This window comes from Phalangium opilio, unplaced genomic scaffold, assembly GCF_054372755.1.
Source record: "Phalangium opilio isolate 3A_F unplaced genomic scaffold, DU_Popi_V2 ptg000009l_1, whole genome shotgun sequence".
NCBI lineage: Eukaryota > Metazoa > Arthropoda > Arachnida > Opiliones > Phalangiidae > Phalangium > Phalangium opilio.
In genome coordinates, this window is record NW_028324146.1 from 11,668,262 (window position 1) to 11,687,286 (window position 19,025).

Consider the following 19,025-nt stretch of genomic DNA (forward strand, 5'->3'; position numbering starts at 1 on the left):
GGTCTGAAGTCTTAAGCCTTTGTCAACGGTAAAAAGAAACTACGAAAATCAGGTAAAATATAATCAAAATTTAAATTAATTTCTTTGTAAGGACTAATTTTGTATTAGCATAACCACATTTACCGTGGTTAATGCATGTTCTTATGGTATTAGTTTGTTATGTTAGGCCTAAAACTGCGGAGATAGAAGAACAAAGTATTTTTGAGCTTTGCCTAAACCCTAAACTTTATTATATAAAAAAAGGACTTGGTTTGCCTAAGCCTAAAAAACAAAAAGATAAGAGTTTTTTCCAGTTGACTGAAGCTCGGATATTTTATTTTTCTATATAATTTTAAAGACAATCCGTATTTTACTACTCTTTAGAATTTAATTCAATCTCCTGATTTTACTGGTAATGGATTTATTTCCTATAAATTAATTGAAAAAAAAAATTACTTATCTCAGATTTTTCATGATGAAATTTTACGAAAATGGAATTGTTGTTGAAAAATCTGATAGCTTTAGTTTTTAAATGATTCGATGTGCAGGAGCACCAAAGACCCCATGTTATTCCTATGGGAAAATCGGCGAAAATCTGTGAATTTTCATTTAACATTACGGGAGGGTGTGGGATCTTATCTAGAAGGGCCTATCGGTCCTCTAGAATAATGGAAGAATTTCTTCCTTGTCCTTACTAGTTCAGGGCAGCGAGGGTGTTTTCCCCCTTTACTACAAATAACCTTTTCGGGGACACGAGAGAGAGATTCCAGCTGCTCGGGGTTTTTTTCCCCCCTCCACGTGGATCCGAGGTTTAGGTCTAGTGTTAGATTAGAGAAAGCAGTGGTTAGATAGGAGCAACTATCGTACAGCTTCAGCTTCATAATTTATCTAGAAATAACTGGGGTTTTTTGTGGATATGAAGGATTACATTTCACTGCAGTTTTACCATGGCTAAAGAATGCGCGCGAGGAAATTGTTTTCACCCTATAGGATAGGTAACTCCCTATCTCGAACGACAGCTTGTTCAGTATATGCTCTGTTACAACATCGTTTGTCAGCACGCACAAAGTTAGGTCTCTATGTAACCCAGTTTCGTGCGTGCTGACAAGAGACGAAAAACTGCAGGATTTTCAGGCTTTAAAATATCCGCGAGTTTTTTTTAGCTCGGGTGCACAGACCTCTAGGCCTTAGTTTCAAATACTCGAGAAAAAAGACTACAACCTACTTCACGTATTTAAAACAAAATAATAAATCCTAGAGGTCCGTGCACTCAAGCTGAAAATCTCGCAGATATTTTATATCCTGAAATATATCGTCTCTTGTCAGCAAGCACAAAGCTTGGCTGCATAGAGACCTAGCTTTGCGCGTGCTGACAACCGATGTTGTAACAGAGAATAATAAGAATAAGCAGTCGTTCGAGATAGGGAGTTGCCTATCCTATATCGTGAAAATTTCCTCACGCGCATTTTTTAATCTATGGTAACCCAGTTTCGTGCGTGCTGACAAGAGACGAAAAACTGCAGGATTTTCAGGCTTTAAAATATCCGCGAGTTTTTTTTAGCTCGGGTGCACAGACCTCTAGGCCTTAGTTTCAAATACTCGAGAAAAAAGACTACAACCTACTTCACGTATTTAAAACAAAATAGTAAATCCTAGAGGTCCGTGCACTCAAGCTGAAAATCTCGCAGATATTTTATATCCTGAAATATATCGTCTCTTGTCAGCAAGCACAAAGCTTGGCTGCATAGAGACCTAGCTTTGCGCGTGCTGACAACCGATGTTGTAACAGAGAATAATAAGAATAAGCAGTCGTTCGAGATAGGGAGTTGCCTATCCTATATCGTGAAAATTTCCTCACGCGCATTTTTTAATCTATGGTATTACAATAATGTAAAGGAAAGGACCACCACTTTTCCATGTTATTTTTAAAGCTAAGGCAATGATATGAGAGTTTAAAATTTGCTAGGTGTTTATTATTAGAGTTAATTATAAATTTAAACCAAATTAAAATGGAAAGATATGAGGCGCCATTGCCCATAGTGTAAGATTTGAGATGATTTTCGGAGCTGGATTATCTGATGGGTCTGTTATTTTAAACAACCAAATAGATGAGATTTGCATATTAAATAGAACTTCGCTACATAGGTATCCTACCGATAAAATATACTTTAAGCTTAAAACGGTTTTATATTTGTATTGTATTAGCATTACATTCTTATTTAACTATGAAGAAGTTGGATACCATGAAGCTAGTAGTAGCTCTACGGAAAATAGTGATGATATGAGTGATAGTGATGATAAAACTGGAGGATATATTGAAGCATCGATTATCTCTGAAGCAGAAATCGATGAAATTGATAGAGAAATTTGCATTTCCGAGGATCGTAATATTCCAGCCGACAATGGTCATGATTTTTTGAAACAATCAAAGGCTCTGACGCAGAACATTAGAGAGCAAGTCTGGCAAGATGGGTGACATGTTTTGGGATCAGCAAAAATGCCGTAAATGACCTATTGCTTTAAAGATATTCCCTGCGACTCTCGAACATTGTTACGCACTCCTAGATTTTCAATAGTAGAGGAAATACCACCCGGTCAATACTTTCATTTTGGTCTAGAAGCTGGAATTCGTTACATGGTCCAACGTGAACACGATTTAGCGGCGACAGTCTCGGTGTTTAAAATTTTTATTATCATTGACGGTTTGCCAATTGGAACTAGTACAACCAGCAACTTTTGGCCAATATTGGGTGCAGTTTCTACTATAGCAAACTCCAAGCCCTTTGTCATAGGGTTATTTCACGGATTAAGCAAACCTAAATGTTCTGATCAATTTTTATCTTCATTCATAACCGAGGCATCTCTTCTAATACAAAATGGAATAACTTTAAATGGCGATCCAAAAGTGGTTGAAATAGCAGGGTTTATTTGTGACACTCCAGCTAGGGCCTTTATTCGTTAAGTCAAAGGTCACAATGGTTACTATGGGTGCGATAAATGCACACAAGCAGAAATAAGGCGTAGAAACAGGCATTGTTTCCCATTTACTGAGGATATTGAGTTACGAACAGACGCTAACTTTAGAAATAAATCTCAGGCAGAACACCACCATGGAACCAGTATTTTAGAAAACCTTCTGAACATTGATATTGTTGATGACTTTCCGTTATTCAGAATAGTAGCGGTCATGGCTCTTCGACATCATTGCCCTCGCCTACACCAACAAAACCGGTAAACCAGGTACCAGAACCATTCGCTTCACAAGTACCAGAACCATTCGCTTCACAAGTACCAGAACCATTCGCTTCACAAGTACCAGAACCATTCGCTTCACAAGTACCAGAACCATTCGCTTCACAAGTACCAGAACCATTCACGTCGCAAGTACCAGACGTACCACCTTTGCTAGTACCAATCCAACCAACATCACAAGTGCAAAGGCAGGCGGGTTTTGAAGAAGCAGTACCAACGATGTCACAAGAACAGCCGGTTTCGCAAGTAACACGTAGTCATACGGCATCAAACACCATTACCATAAACCAAAGTTTTATCAGGCCACATTCAAAGACTTGCTTCATTTGTGGCGCCAGTACACGCACCAGAGTAAAAGCCGGAGATCGGTTAAAGATATTTGTGGAACGGGCAATCTTTATTCACCAGGACAACCGCATGTGCTCCACGCATCTTGTTGACGGGGAGTTGCCCATTGAAATAATTAATAGTATTCACTGCACCAGTAGATCAAGTCTCATGACATCCAGGGACATCAACCACCTATTTACGGGCCTTAGACAGTGTGTTAAGGACTTAAAGACGAGGAGCTTTGACAACGTCATACGAAGTGATGAAGACTGTAAAGTGTTAACTTCATTATCTATGAAAGACTTTCTAGAGGTTCATTCTACAATTGAGGAAGTTATTGGTATAATCAGATGCTGTTCTTCAAAGACAGCTCTAGTAGTATTCTTGATGAAACTACGAATGGGCGTCTCCAATAAAGTGTTATCCGCTTTATTTCACTTAACTGAACGTACGGTATCAAATATAGTGGCGGCGTGCATCAGGGGTTTAGTGGAGCGTTTCGTGCCGAGTCACTTTGGCCTTCAACATATATCACGAGAAAATGTGCTAACTAACCACCAATCAAAGGCAGCAGTAACCCTCTTTGCCAGAAACAAGCCTAATTCCCTCATTACTATTGTAGATGGTACCTATATTAAGGTTGGAAGATCCAAGGACTATACTGTTCTTCAAAAATCATTTTGCGTGCATAAAGGCCAGCATATCCTCAAGTTAATTCTTATGGTTACAACTACTGGTTACATCCTGGATATAATTGGACCATACTTTGCTAATGGCCGCAATAATGACGCTCGAATATTAAACCATGCTATCAAAAAGAGAGAAGAACTAAAGTCCTTTTTTCAAGTTGGTGACGTCGTACTGGCGGACCGAGGTTTCCGAGACTCCAACAGCTTACTTACAGAATTGGGTGTTGACCTACAAATGCCGTCGTTCCTGTCTAAAGGCGAGAAGCAAGTAAACACCCAAGAGGTTAATCGTTCCCGACAGGTAACCTACGTCAGATGGCCGGTTGAAGTTAGAAATGGTCATTTGCAGAATATATTCCGTTTGTTCCAAAGTAGAATACAAGTGCCTATTACAACAGTAGTACCGGAACTTCTTCAAATTGCAGCCGCCCTGATTAACGCGTACCATCCAGACTTACATCTCAAAGGGACATGGGAAGACGCCGTCGAAAGAATGGTGGCAGTTTCGACGAACGCAAATCCGCTGAAGGAGCTAGTAGAGCGCGAACATATACTTCGCAGACCGTCTCTATGGAAAAGAATTGAGGACACTGACTTTGATGATTTTCCGGTACTTAGGGAAAGCGATGTACGCGAGGTGATCATGAGCGATTTTAAAACCAAGCGCGCTGAGTCTTACGTCGCATTGACTGTCGAGAAATCGGGCTCTTTCAACATCGACGCTTCCAAACTTGAACATGATTTAATCCGGATTCGTGTGCCTAGTCAGTTTTCCAGCTCAGTTGTTCATCAAGCCCTCATTCGATATGTACCCAACGGTAATGGTATTCATGCCATTCTAGGTTGGTACTGTACGTGCAAAGGTGGATGTTTGACGATAGGCGCTTGTGCTCATGTTAGTAGCGTAATCTGATATCTCGGTTATCGGCGCCATGTCGATCGAGGCAGTTGGTACCAGTCAAAATTGCGTGTCGTGTGTGAAGATGCCTCTGAGCTGGAAGGGCTTCCCGACATATGCTAAACTGTTGAACAATGTAGAAACGTAAACTATTTGATTTGAAATAAAAAATTCTACTCCAGCATCCGTTTTTGGTATTATTTCTCTATGTTTAAGGTTACGTTTGACAAAACCAAAGACTATATGAGTCAACTAAATAGTCTGTGCAAAGCCCCTGAATGTCACTCGAACCGCAATGCAGCAGTGTACGAGAAGTCGAACACTTCTACAGGCGTTTGGACTATTTTCCGAGTGTTTTAGACCAAAATTCCAGTGATTTTATTTCGTCGTGGACGCTGTACCCTTTGCAGTTACAAGATATACCTTTCCAACAATTTTCTTACATCAATTCTGTATAAGAAATTCGAAACTCCGAGTGTTTCGGTGTGGGGGAAGGCTGTCGTATCCGTGGCTAAAGTCGATCATTCCGCCTATACTTAACATTACGCAGGAAATTTTTGTCGCCCCTCCATTCCCAGAATACTGACTATTTAGTGTTCCTTTTTTTGTGAAACACATCCCTTTACCATCCAATTTTCATATCATAGCAAGAAATGGTCAAAACGGAGACAATAATTTTTAACATTACAGGCCCCAAGTGTCTACCGGTTTTTGCCGGTCTTCTTTGTTCAAAATGTTGTCCTTGAGCTCTTACGCAAGCTTCGGCCCTCTTAACGGAAGACCCACGAACTCGTTCAAAGATTCCTGGTGTATTTCTGATGGTTTCGCATGCCTCAATGATCCGTCGACGTAACTCTTCGATGTTTGGAACTTCCGTTTGGTAAACCATGTCCTTCAAATGACCTCAAAGAAAGAAATCCAAAGGGTTGAGGTCGGGCGAACGAGCTGGCCAAGCAACAGGTCCTCCACGACCGATCCACCTTCCAGGATAGGTGGCGTCCAAATGTGCCCGAACGTCGCGCCTGAAATGAGCGGGAGCGCCATTGTGCATAAACCACATGTCGCGCCACTGAGCCAAGGGCACATCTAAGAGTTCCGGTAGCGTTTCAGTTAGAAATTGGAGATAATGTTGACCGTTAAGTCTTTGTGGGAGGAAGTGCGGTCCGATTAAAAGATTACCAACAATACCGCACCAAACATTTAAACTAAATTTGACTTGATGACTTGCTACGACGATGGCATGCGGATTCTCTTGGCTCCATTGATGCATGTTGTGAGAGTTGATGATTTCGTCCTGGGCAAACGTGGCCTCGTCGGTCACTAAGACCATGCCTGGAAATTGGGGGTTCGCAACACATGGTTGGATAAACCAGTTTGAAAACTGTGGCCTCCTTGGATAGTCATCTGGATTTAAAGCCTGAACCTTCTGGTAGTGGTACGGGTGAAATCCGTGATTGTTTAGGATTCTCCAAACCTTTACACAATTTACATCAAGTTGATCTTCCACCTTGCGGGTACTGGTTCCGGGATCATTTTGTACGATTTGCAGGACTTGGTTTTCTAAGTTTTTGGGTACATCTTGGGGTCTTCCAGCTCCACCCCTTCGCCGTAGTTGCCCTGTCTCTCGCAAACGTCGATCTACCGCCCCGAAAGTTTGACGACACGGCAATCGACGTTGAGGAAACATCTCTTGGTAAAGGCGCCTGGCTTCCAGAGCATTCCCGAATGCTCGTTCATACATAAGGTGCATATCGGTTAGCTCCTCGTTTGAACAGTTTTCCATAGCTTTTTGGACTGTAAGTTTTTTCTGATTGAAACTAGCAGAGTCCCTTCTTATAGTAAAACAAATGTTTTGAATTGGTCTACTTTAAGACCCTTTAAAAAACATTGTAATGTACTGGTTGACATTTGATCTAGCAGGTGTAGTTATCAATCATTACTAGCAGCAATGTACTTAGGCGACTACTTTTCGAAGGATTACGCGTCATACAGTATTACAACCACGTGAGAAATAGCATTGGTCGTTTGTCGCCGTATGCGTCATTTATTGCATACGTGGCCGATAGTGAATTTGTCTTAGAAGAATGTACCACGACACAGATATCCACGAATGTTCGATGGCAAACGTAACTTCCACAGGGGTTCGATAACAGACATGCGAGATTGGGTGCCACGGTCTGGTTAAAAACGCCGGTTTTACTAGTTCATGCCGTTGTCACGACATCTTTCCAATAGCTAGGCGCTCTTACTTACACGTAAAAGCGCTTTACTCGTTGGCTTGACAACAGTTGTGGGCAAATCCTGGAACGTCGCTTTTACATTTTTCAGAATATACAAATTGACTCCCGTGACCTTAAGTTTCGGCTTTACGTGAATAAAAGGCCTACGAAGTTTCATCAGTTTACATTTTGTTGTGTAAATTAGGGTAAAATTATCCAGCTATGCAAATAAATTAGTATATCGCGTGTGTTTTGCTCAAATTGCATCATTGATGACGAAATAATTGATATTTCCAAACTTAAATCAGTTCACTGCAAGCGAAGCTGGCTACTAGAACCAAGACTCTTCAATGCGAACAAACATTGCAGATCAAATGATTCACCAGAAGCTTTCTTTTTAACTCGGTAAAGTAAAGCTCTTGGTTTTAAACCTAATGAAATGTTCAAACTCGAAGAGGGAAAACCCGTATTTAGGGGTCAATCCCATTTATTTATCCATTCAAGTCTTTTTACAAAAGTATAATTGTTTTACGAATTATTCGAACCTGTGTAAAAAACATTAATGGAGCGTTCACACTATCCCACTTTAGTCAGCCGACTAGTCTTCCAGACTTCGCGAACCGACTTGTCAGGTCAGCCTTGAGTCAGCCCACCGTTCACACTATCTGACTTGTCAGTCTGATATTTGTTCTTACTCATGCCCCTAATAAACTGATCTGAACTGAACTAAAACTTATTTTCGACTGAATAGTTGTCTGCCACTATTATATTTATCGACTGTTGAGGTAGTATTTGATTGAGCTCCAAGCTGCATTGCGTATTTTAAAGCCTTTATGTAAATGGATCTCCATACCGATCATCGAAGGAAACAAGCAGCTTCGTTGCTGGGAATCAAGATACTAGCCGAAAAGAAACGTAAACGTGAAACAACGAAGCGCAAAATATGGGTGAAAGAATGGATTTCAAGACGAAACGAGAAAGGAGCTTTTAATTTAATTAAAGAACTTAGGCTTGAAGATTCCCTGGATTACAGGAATTATCTTCGAATGTCTCACGAGACCTTTACCTACATTTTAAACGCTGTAAAATTTAGAATTGAAAAACAAGATACATTATTTAGAGAAGCAGTACCAGCAGCAGAGAGACTCGCTGTAACACTGAGATTTCTTGCCACAGATTTGTTACATCCCTTTGCACATTTGGGATTCTTTTGTGGAAATGGGACCAAACTCTTTTGTCTTCATTTAGGAGAAACAATGCATTCCCTTAGCTATCAATTCCGTTTGGGCCTAAGTACTATTCACAACATAGTGTACGAGACCTGTGAAGCTATATATGATGAACTAGCGCCACTGTAAAGTTAAAGCCACGGGGTTTAAATATCTGGAACTGTTCTTAATTTTGTTTGTTTTGACAGCCACATTCTTTACCCACAATCAACAGAAGACTGGTATAAAATAGCGGAAGACTTCAAAACTAAGTGGCAATTCGATCATTGTATTGGAGCTCTTGATGGCAAACATATAAATGTAACAGCACCACCAAACTCTGGCTCGTATTTTTACAATTATAAGGGCACTTTCAGCGTGATACTTCTAGCTCTTGTAGATGCTAATGCTAAAGTACAACGAACCCCATGTTGTCCAGGGATTGAATGATATTTAAAGTATTATATTCCATTTTAGGCTATATTTGTTGACGTTGGCACTAATGGTCGATGCCATGATAGTGCCACGTTCACAAACACAAAACTCCACGAAGCACTTACCAAAGATAAGGATAAATTACCAAAACCCAAAGCATTAACAGGCCGCAACAAACCTATGCCCTATGTAATTGTTGGGGATGAAGCTTTTACATTAAAACCTAATGTTATGAGACCGTTTTCGAAACACGAGCTGACGTTTCAAAGAAGAGTGTTTAACTACAGGTTAAAACTGAACGTAATGAATTCATTACTATTTCTTTAGTATTTATGTATGTTTAAATGTTTAGGCTTTCAAGAGCCAGAAGGATATCTGAGAATTGTTTTGGGATTCTTGCTAAACGGTTCCGCATTTTGCTGGGAACTATTCAGGCCAGCCCTGAAAACGTAGAAAAGATTGTTCTGTGCATTTGTACATTGCACAATATTTTACGAGAACAATCAAATAATATGTTAGATGATGATATTGGTGATGATGATGTAGAAACCAGCAGGAATAAGAAATCAGATGATTGCAGTTTAAAAGCGTTACAAAATCAAGGGTGCTATGCATCGCAAGCAGCAAAGTCTGTTAGAGATGAATTTACTGCGTATTTCTGTAATGAGGGTGCATATGAAAAACAGTGGGCACGATTGTATAATTATTAATAATTCTATGGCATATGATAATTGTTTAGCGGTTTCTGCTCTTTTAATTAAAAACAAATAAATACATTTTCATTCACATGAACATTTTTTATGTTTCTTCTCAAAAATTAATTTCATTATTGCTAATTTCAATTCATCGGAGTCTTCCGAGCTCAAAATTCTCAATTGGGTTGCTAAAAACATCGCAAATGTATCGTGTTCGTCTACCACCTCTTTTTTTGGAGGCGTAGACTTGAGGCACTTTAGGGCTTCCTCCATAAAATCATTCTCTAACGAACTATCATCCTTCCTTCTTTTTCGCTTCGGAGACGTTTTTCGCTTTTCATTAGACCTTACATCTGTGGCACTTGAGCTAGAACTTGGCCCTGCCATATTGTCCACTGTCTCGCTGTTGGTTAGCGCTTGCTCCTCAATGTCTGACGGCTCTATTATTTCATCTTCAAAAAATTGAGCATTTTCAACAGAGGATGGATTGGTTTCCTTGACAGCCTTTAAAATGGAAGCATATGTTATGTATCTTAACTACATTCGTAGTCAAAACAACTACTACCAGTTCAGCCATATCCATGTTTGACCGCCCTTTCCTTGGTTGAACAGAGGATCTGATAAATTCCATGTCGTTAAAAAATTCCCATTTTGGTGTGTACACGTCATCAGTTCCAGCGCCACTTGTCTTTGACTGCGTCACTTTGGATGATTCTCGCAGAAAATACGTTCGTAAACCCTCCCAACGAGCCTTTACATCGGATGCTGTATTCAAACGTTTTCTTTTACCACACGTAAACAGTAAACAGAATTTCAAGCATGGTGTCTGCATGCTCATTTCAACCATGCAGGACGTTGTAAAAGGTCTACGTGTAGCGTACCTGAACAATCAATAGAAGCTCCTATTTCTTGAAAAACCTGGTCTCTCAAGCCGCTTTTTTTGTAATTCTGGTGCTTTGGATTATAAATATGTTCATGATCTTTTACGACGTCAATTAACTTTCTCGTGTTGGCAGCATTCCAGTTGTATTTCTACGAAAGGAAGGTTTTTTAGTATCAATTATGTTATTTAAAACCATAGTCTTACCTCTGGTTTATTTTTGGACGTCATGATGATGATAATATTCTTAACTTTGTTGCTAAAGCCTTAAGCCTCTTTTCCCTAGTCTAGCAGACGACAAACGAAAACGAGCGGAAAAATTTATTTACGTCATTTATCACGTGAATATTCTCGCGTTCTTTATTGGCTATTGAACCATCCGACTTTAGTCGGCCTGACTCAAGTCGGGTGCCGGGGCGACAAAAATCGGGTTCGTGGTCTAACAAAAGTTGGGTCAGGTGCGGCATTCACACTACCGGATATGTCGGCCCGACTTGTCAGGTCAGCTATGTCAGCTGACTAAAGTTGGATAGTGTGAACGCTCCATAATACGACTGAATCTCTTTACGTATCATACGATTATAAACATATCGTAAGATAATGGGTTTCCAGCTGGTTTGATTGAATTTCAAGAATATCGCAATAAAAGACTCTCTTATCAGGAATGATGTAATATGTTTAAGTTAACATTTACAAGGTAGTGCATGCGGAAGGTTCACTGAACACAGTTGTTTAGGCCTACCTTTCAGATAATGTTGTGATATTGTCTCCACTTCTTTTCCCCCTTACAGAATACCTAATGTTTGGCCTATTGACGCTACGCGATCTACAGATACTCTAGAATGTGTGTTTCAGTATGAATATCTATATCCGCGGTCACTCACGTTGTTCGTGGTGAGTTTTTATGTCATCAGCAACAGTCAGGCTTTGTCAAACGCGGCGAAATGTCTTCCTCCACGGTTATAGTAGCTACGGGTTCTAGTACTGAGAAATCCCAGCAATTAGATGATATTATTACTTCACTCTCAACTGAAGTGATATTACGAAAGAATGATATATTTAGCGAAAAGTTTCTACGAGGAAAATTTGGTTCTGGTAATCTGAACAACCATTACCAGTACATAGGTAACATCGTCGAAAATGGGAGTGTTACATCGAAGGTGGCCCTCCAATGTAATCACTGTATGAAAAAGCTGCACTACTCTGTAGCCGCCAACTTCAAGCGACACATTGAGGTATGTGTTTTTACTTTTGACGTGCTTGTTTTTACAAAGTTTTGAAAATCATTATAGAGGGTGTTGCAAAAAGGGTAGCTTTATCGCACAACTGTGGGTTCTATGATTGATTTGAAGTCCAAAACATTCTACGGGATTTTGCCCTAAGGGATACAGTTTAGCAGTTATGATTGGGGTATTTTACGCATAGATAAATTATTAATTACTCAGTTGTTAATATCATACGTATGAAATAAATTTTACAGAAAAATGGGTGCGCGCTTGTGTGAATTGGTATTGCAAAGGCGCCCCAGTTGTTTTTTAGAGATTATATTTTAATTGTCCCTTAAAGCAAAGCGCGGGTCCAGTGGATCACCTACAAGTTGACTTTCTTTACGAACTCCAGTTTTGGCTTGGCGAAGGCTAGAGGCATTTGTGGGTGGGATTTATAAGTGCACTTATAAATCCCGCCCACTAGCCTTCGCCAAGCTAAACCCTGAGTTCAGGAGGAAAGTTAACTTTTAGGGGATCCACTAGACCCGCGCTTTGCTTTAAGGGACATTTAAAATCATAGACTATTTTCGGCCAGAGACCTGCACGGGCCGAGTTTTTCAGGCCCGACCCAAGCCCGGCCCGGTTTTAGAATTTTGAATAAGCCCAAAACCCGGCCCGAGTCCGAGTACATAGTTGGTTTTTCGGCCCGGCCCGGCCCGGCCCGTTACATGCATTAACCAAGCCCGGCCCGGCCCGGCCCGACATATTGAATGAATTGAACAGGCCCGGCCCGGCCCGGCCCGTTACACGTAGTTCAGTTGTAATTTTTATATTTTTTTACATAAAATCAATGATTTGAATTCATATTTGCTTTAGCGTCGTGTATTATTCATTTCTTTTGATAATTGTTCGTCACATTTGTTCTTAGAAGCTTATACTCATTTAAATAATCTTTCATTTGAACTTTGGATTAAATGAGAATCAAGTTCGGCCCGGCCCGGCCCGTTTACTTCCAAATTTTTGAAAGCCCGACCCGGTCCGGCCCGATACAATTTTCAAAAGTGGAAAGCCCGACTCAGCCCGACCCGATCGGGCCGGGCCTCGGGCTGGACCGGGCTTGAGCCCGGCCCGTGCAGGACTCTGTTTTCGGCTAATAATCGCCATAGATTCCACAGTTTCTCGGTACAAATACCCTTTTTGAATCACTCTTTATAAAGTTCGTATCACCCATTGCATAGTCATTTAAGGTAATTTACAATATCCGGTTTTTTAAAGAACTTTGTGATTTAATTTTTAATATTATAAATCTGACTTTAAATCTGCTTAAATTACATTATCATTTTTAGACTAAACACCAGGAGTCCAAGAATAACGACTTTTTAATAACTACGGCTATTTCTAAGCGAAAATTAGAAGAAGACTTTCTCAGCACTTGCATATTGCCAAAGAAGAAATTCAAGCAAGTGGACATACATTCTAATGCACAAGATGTATTGAAGGAACTTTTAGTCGCCCTCATAAATGTTGATGGAGTACCATTTAGTGTTGTAGAAGGGTGGGGATTCAGGCGACTGATGACATATTTAGCTCCACATTTAAATCCTGTTAGCCGCAGGACGCTAGTTCGTGAACTTGAAACTCGAGTGTTAAACATTAAACCGAAATTAAAGGACTTAATCAATGAGGCCGATAAAAAGTCTGTACATTTAACCTTGGATATATGGTCTAGTAATCGAAGGGAGCCTGTACTTGGTGTGAGATGTCAATTCACCGACAGCGATTGGATTCTTCGAAATTGTCTTGTAGCTTTTATCCATTTTCCTGAAAAGCATTCAGGAGAAAACATTCTTCAAAAGCTCCTAAGTATTCTGCAAACTGTCGATCTTGATCCGCGTCAGGTATTTATTTATCTACAGTTAAGTGCTGTTTCATCGTCTGACTCCGTTCCATTGGACACTTTTAGAAAGGTTACGATTTTCCCACAACGGGTTTTTGTATATTCCTTTTACAGCGTAATGGTCCAGTTTACAACGGAAGGTTGTTGGATTTCCCCAGTTCGAATTTTTGTAGCTCTATTTTACAGATCATTGGTCCGATTTACTTTAGCAACACGAACCCGTTGTGGGTGCAGCTTTATATCTGTAAACATATCTTTCCATTTACTAATACCCTTCCAGTAGCTATAAGAACCCTCATTCTATTTTCTTTCTTCATTGCATATGGATTACATTTGTTGGGCTTTTGCAAAGTTTTCATTCCGACAGTTACACCCTATTCAGACAAGGCTTGAAAATTGGGTTTCATAAACCGTGTGGTGAACGTTTCACGCTCAAACTAGGCATTAAGAATTAGCGAAGTCTCGCGACAAACTTTGACATGCTTGACCGAAATTTGGGTTGAATTGGTTTTTTAGGTTTAGTCTCCGGAGACAGGAAAGCAGACTCAACCTACAAACAGAGTCGGGAAAGATATCAAAGTTCGTCGCTAGACTTTGCTGGCTTCTTAAGCCCAATTTCACTTTAGCTGAACTTAACCCTTACAAAAATCTTCTTAAGAACTCTTAAGAAAATTCCTTGGGAAATTTCTTTGGAAATCCTTAAGGCGTTCTTTAGGAAATTGGGGAATATTGGCCTCTTTTTCTTTGGAAATTACTTTGGAAATATCTTTGGAATTTTCTTGGGAAATATCTTTGGAATTTTCTTGGGAAATATCTTTGGAATTTTCTTGGGAAATATCTTTGGAATTTTCTTGGGAAATATCTTTGGAATTTTCTTGGGAAATATCTTTGGAATTTTCTTGGGAAATATCTTTGGAATAGTCTTGGGAAATATCTTTGTAACTTTCTTGGGAAATATCTTTGGAATTTTCATGGGAAATATCTTTGGAATTTTCATGGGAAATATCTTTGGAATTTTCTTGGGAAATGTCTTTGGAATTTACTTGGGAAATGTCTTATAGCGAGGGAAGTTCTCGCATGCAGTGTGAAATTGCTTATAAAGTCAGACATTTAATCGACTTAAAAACATCCGTAAACGGCAGAAAGTTTTACCTTGTGCAATTGTATGGGGTACTAAGTGGGTTTTGGAGGCTTTAATGGCCAAGCAGTAGATACAGACGTTGTTGTTAAATTTAATAATGTATATTCACTGAGAGTTTTTCGAGTATCAGAAATGCGTTTAAACTAATTTTGTCTACAATGTTATTTAAAAAATATTTATTTTGGACTCTAATTACGCTCGAAATAAAGATAAAACATGCCATAAGAGAATTAAGCAACAATTCCGACTGACAGCTTAGATTCCCTGTAAATCTAAACATAACGATTTTAATTACTCTTATTTTACTTTTAATCTATTTTATCCTTTACATAAACGGATGATTAAACGCAAAAAAAAAAATAGGTAAATATAACATTCCATTTCAGCGCTTGCTGAGCCTTAGCTACGGGACAAGCCTAACCATCAAGTTAATGTCTATCTAGGAAAACTTTAGCTAAACAATTTGGGTAAAAATGTTTTGAGATAATTATATGTAAAGCATCATTTCTATATATCTGGCCATTTGAAATTCATCTCTAAAATTCTTAACAAATTTCTTTGGGAAATTAACCCTAGACTTTCTTTGGAAATTTATTTGAAGAATTCCTAAAGAATTTCGTTGGAAAATATTCCCTACACGTTCTTTGGAAATTTATCTGAAGAATTCCTAAAGAATTTCGTTGGAAAATATTCCCTACACATTCTTCGGAAATTTATCTGAAGAATTCCTAAAGCATTTCTTTAGAAATAATCCCAAGACATTCTTTGGAAATTTATCTCTAGAATTCCTAAAGAATTTCTTTAGAAAATAATCCCAAGACATTCTTTGGAAATTTATCTCTAGAATTCCTAAAGAATTTCTTTAGAAAATAATCCCAAGACATTCTTTGGAAATTTATCTCTAGAATTCCTAAAGAATTTCTTTAGAAAATAATCCCAAGACATTCTTTGGAAATTTATCTCAAGAATTCCTAAAGAATTTCTTTAGAAAATAATCCCAAGACATTCTTTGGAAATTTATCTCAAGAATTCTTTAGGAAATTCCAAGGAAGTCTTTGGTGATAGTTTCTTTAGAAAACTATCCCAAGGGCTCCGTAGGGTTCCAAAGAAATTCCTTTAGAACTCTTAAGAAGATTTTTGTAAGGGTTTGTTGAATATCTTTTCTGTAAGAATGTTTAAAAACAGGTTATGAAACAAACTTGTCTTTATTAAGACCGGATTTAACACCTCTTCTGAAGAGGATGTTAGGGTGTGTTTCTAAATATATTTGTTACCAGCATTCCATATGTTTCCATGAAATGCCGACGTTTAATAAGTATAGTTAAGACAATTCATTACGATTAGATCTCATCCGTTTGTGCGGACAACGCAACTAATATAACAAAAGCGTTGAATATGTTTGAACTATTTGCTGAAGACTGGTTGCCATGTCATGATGATGAAAACAGTTCCATATTTACCAACGATAGTCATGAAGGTGATCAAGATTCTGCTTGTAAGAAAGATGATACTACACAGCTGGATCAAAGTAAACGTCTATTGGAGAAAAAAGGTTAAATTTATTTATAATTACGTTCTTAAAACATATAGCATGGAGTCCATGGCCACTGATTTTTGGCGAAAAGGTACACCATGATCAAACAACAATAGCCGAGAAGATGAGTGAAACACAATCGAATATCGTAGTTGAAAGTCTTGCACCCAGTGAAGCTTTGAAATGGCACAGAGGAAGATGTATTGCGCACTCTCTTCAACTGTGCATAAATACCGCCATTAAACAAGAGAAGAATACTGGCAGAGCTAACAAATTGATCCAAATGACACATAAAGTAATTAACTTCTTTAGAAAATCTCCCAAATTTACCGAGGAAATGAAGAATTTAACGAACGGGCGAGATTTGCTATTGCCGGGTGCTACTCGTTGGAATAGCCTCTATTACGCAATTGAACGATTGTCAGAGGTAAGATCAGTTCTATAATATATGAAGGTGAATTTAAAACATCACTGCATTTCCTAGAGCAACATGTTGGAAGGTGTTCAACATGCGCTAGCTTTAGCGAGAAAAGAAAAAGCTTTAAGCAAAGAGATAGACAATATTTCCAATCTTTTATTCACCATGGAAGGCGAAGCAAAAGACCTCCTAACCCTTCTTAAGCCTCTCAAAGATGCAACAGTTAAATTACAAGACTCGGGTCCAACTGCAAGTGATACCATTGCGGTTCTTCTTGAAACGTTCATTCAAGTGCGACGTTGCAGTACAGAATTTTTTGTTGAACTTCAGGACCTTATTTTGAAGGAGATGTCAAAAAGACTTAACGAAACGATTAAAGACGAGCATTTCATTATTGCTTCAATATTGGACCCACGACAAAAACTAATGATGTTTTCAAGTATGCAAATACAACACATTACGAAACAGAATGAGGCTAAGAACCCTATTGACAACCTTATATATGGGAGTTTCGATATAATAATGGACTCAGAAATTACCAACTGCTTAAAACTTTTGAAAACTCTATAATTATATTGGGTCCAACATTAAAGCCGCGTTCACACTGGACATTATGACACCGATTTTTTCAAAAGGTCGAATAAAAATTTGATTTTGCCATTAATCGGCCTTTTATAAATATCTCTATGTGGTGTCAAAGTCTCTCGTGTAAACGGGGCTTAAGTTATTGTTCTGCAAAATACTTTAAACAATTATCCTCTAAGCTGAAGTTTAACACAATCATTTTAGGAAAGCTTTGTGCTAAGTTGTTTTTCTGTGGACCTTTGCAAAGCGTACATAATTATTTCAATTAGGAACCATTTGCCCATCTATAAAATTAGTGGAGATACGAGATATTACGTTTCGTGAAGGGACTTCACGCTTTAGGCATCTCCGTAAAAAGGAACTCAGAACGGGTACAAGCCCTGGGGTAGTCCTCCATCTGTCGTCTTCTTTGAAGAGCAGCCTAACGAGTAGGGTTCCTTCACGAAACGTTATTCCTCGAATCTTTTTCAACCGTAAAGATAGTTGCAATTGGAACTAATAAATTATGTTATACGGTCTTTCGAATAATTAACGAAACATACTTGCCAGATCTGAAGGGGAGTTAGTAAATGGCCATTATCACTAGTTATAAACGTACTGTCTCTTAGTTTTGTGTCATAGGGTTCTAAGTCACGATGTGTGTTTGCCCGCTATAACCCTGTTATTTACAACTTTCCCTAGACCCTTTCAGCAAACCAGAGTGGATAGCGGATTATCCCGAATTTGCAACCCATACAATGGAGGAGGCTTTGTCCATTATTAAAAAGTATATACCTCAGCGCCGTCCAACACCACATGATACTAATAATAAACCTACTGGGAGATTTAGTCTCTTAAAGGCCATTGTCGAAAACGAGCCTTGCAGCTCGTCGAAAAGGTTATCGCAACTAGATCAGTATCTGGATGCTAACATGCCTGTTCAGATGTCAAACCAAGGAAGTGCTATGACACCATTAGATTACTGGCCTTTTTACGAAGCATCGTGGCCAGATCTGTCAAACATAGCCAAAAGGTTTTTAGCGACCCCCACAACTAGTAGCGACGTGGAACGTCTATTTTCAGTCGCTGGATCCTTAGAAAGAGCTAGAAGAGCTCAGCTTTCCTTATCTCACGTCGAAAATGTTTTATTTTACAGAGAATATAGACAACTTCAGTGTCAAAAACTAGGCATACCTAATATATAGCTCTAAATTTGTTGTAGGTACAAGTCGCCTAAACATATATACGCACTATTTGCTATTCCACACTTTTAATAATAATAAAAATCCGCCATTTGTAACAGTTTTCCAAAAGTTCTGTTAATTACGTGATAACTTTTATAATAAAATGAAAAATTAGTTCTAAGGTATCTGCATTTATTATTTGTAACAGAATATCACAAATTTCTTCAAAGCATACCAAGAGTGACATAAAGACTAATATTCCGAAATATTTCATCAATAAATCTTCACCGCTTTGAACAGCAACTACCGTCTATTAAAGAAAGGGTGAAATCTTAAATCAAGTGATTTTTAATCGTATCTCCAATAATTTTGTTAACAAAAAAGCAGGGCGTTACGCGATTTGTCTGAGGGGAGTATTTCAAATTGTCCTTAAAATCTGAGCCTAATTTGAATTTTAAAATCATTCGGAGGTATTTCCTGAATGTTTCACTGTG

At 38.8% G+C, this 19,025-nt stretch overlaps 3 protein-coding genes across 3 annotated transcripts; all 3 read left to right on the forward strand.

Annotated features, from left to right (window-relative positions):
- Positions 1–2,485: 2,485 nt before the first annotated feature.
- Positions 2,486–3,214, forward strand: LOC149714377 (uncharacterized). Its single transcript, XM_089844822.1, has 2 exons — positions 2,486–2,936; positions 3,051–3,214. The coding sequence occupies exons 1-2, from the start codon at positions 2,486–2,488 to the stop codon at positions 3,212–3,214; spliced, it is 615 nt and encodes a 204-aa protein (XP_089700948.1).
- Positions 3,215–3,450: 236 nt separating this feature from the next.
- Positions 3,451–4,577, forward strand: LOC149714378 (uncharacterized). Its single transcript, XM_089844823.1, has 2 exons — positions 3,451–4,518; positions 4,566–4,577. Exons 1-2 carry the CDS (start codon positions 3,451–3,453, stop codon positions 4,575–4,577), a joined length of 1,080 nt encoding a protein of 359 aa, XP_089700949.1.
- Positions 4,578–11,185: 6,608 nt separating this feature from the next.
- Positions 11,186–18,552, forward strand: LOC149714379 (zinc finger BED domain-containing protein 4-like). Its single transcript, XM_089844825.1, has 7 exons — positions 11,186–11,200; positions 11,500–11,820; positions 13,140–13,691; positions 16,176–16,359; positions 16,422–16,792; positions 16,850–17,222; positions 18,050–18,552. The coding sequence occupies exons 1-7, from the start codon at positions 11,186–11,188 to the stop codon at positions 18,550–18,552; spliced, it is 2,319 nt and encodes a 772-aa protein (XP_089700951.1).
- Positions 18,553–19,025: the final 473 nt, after the last annotated feature.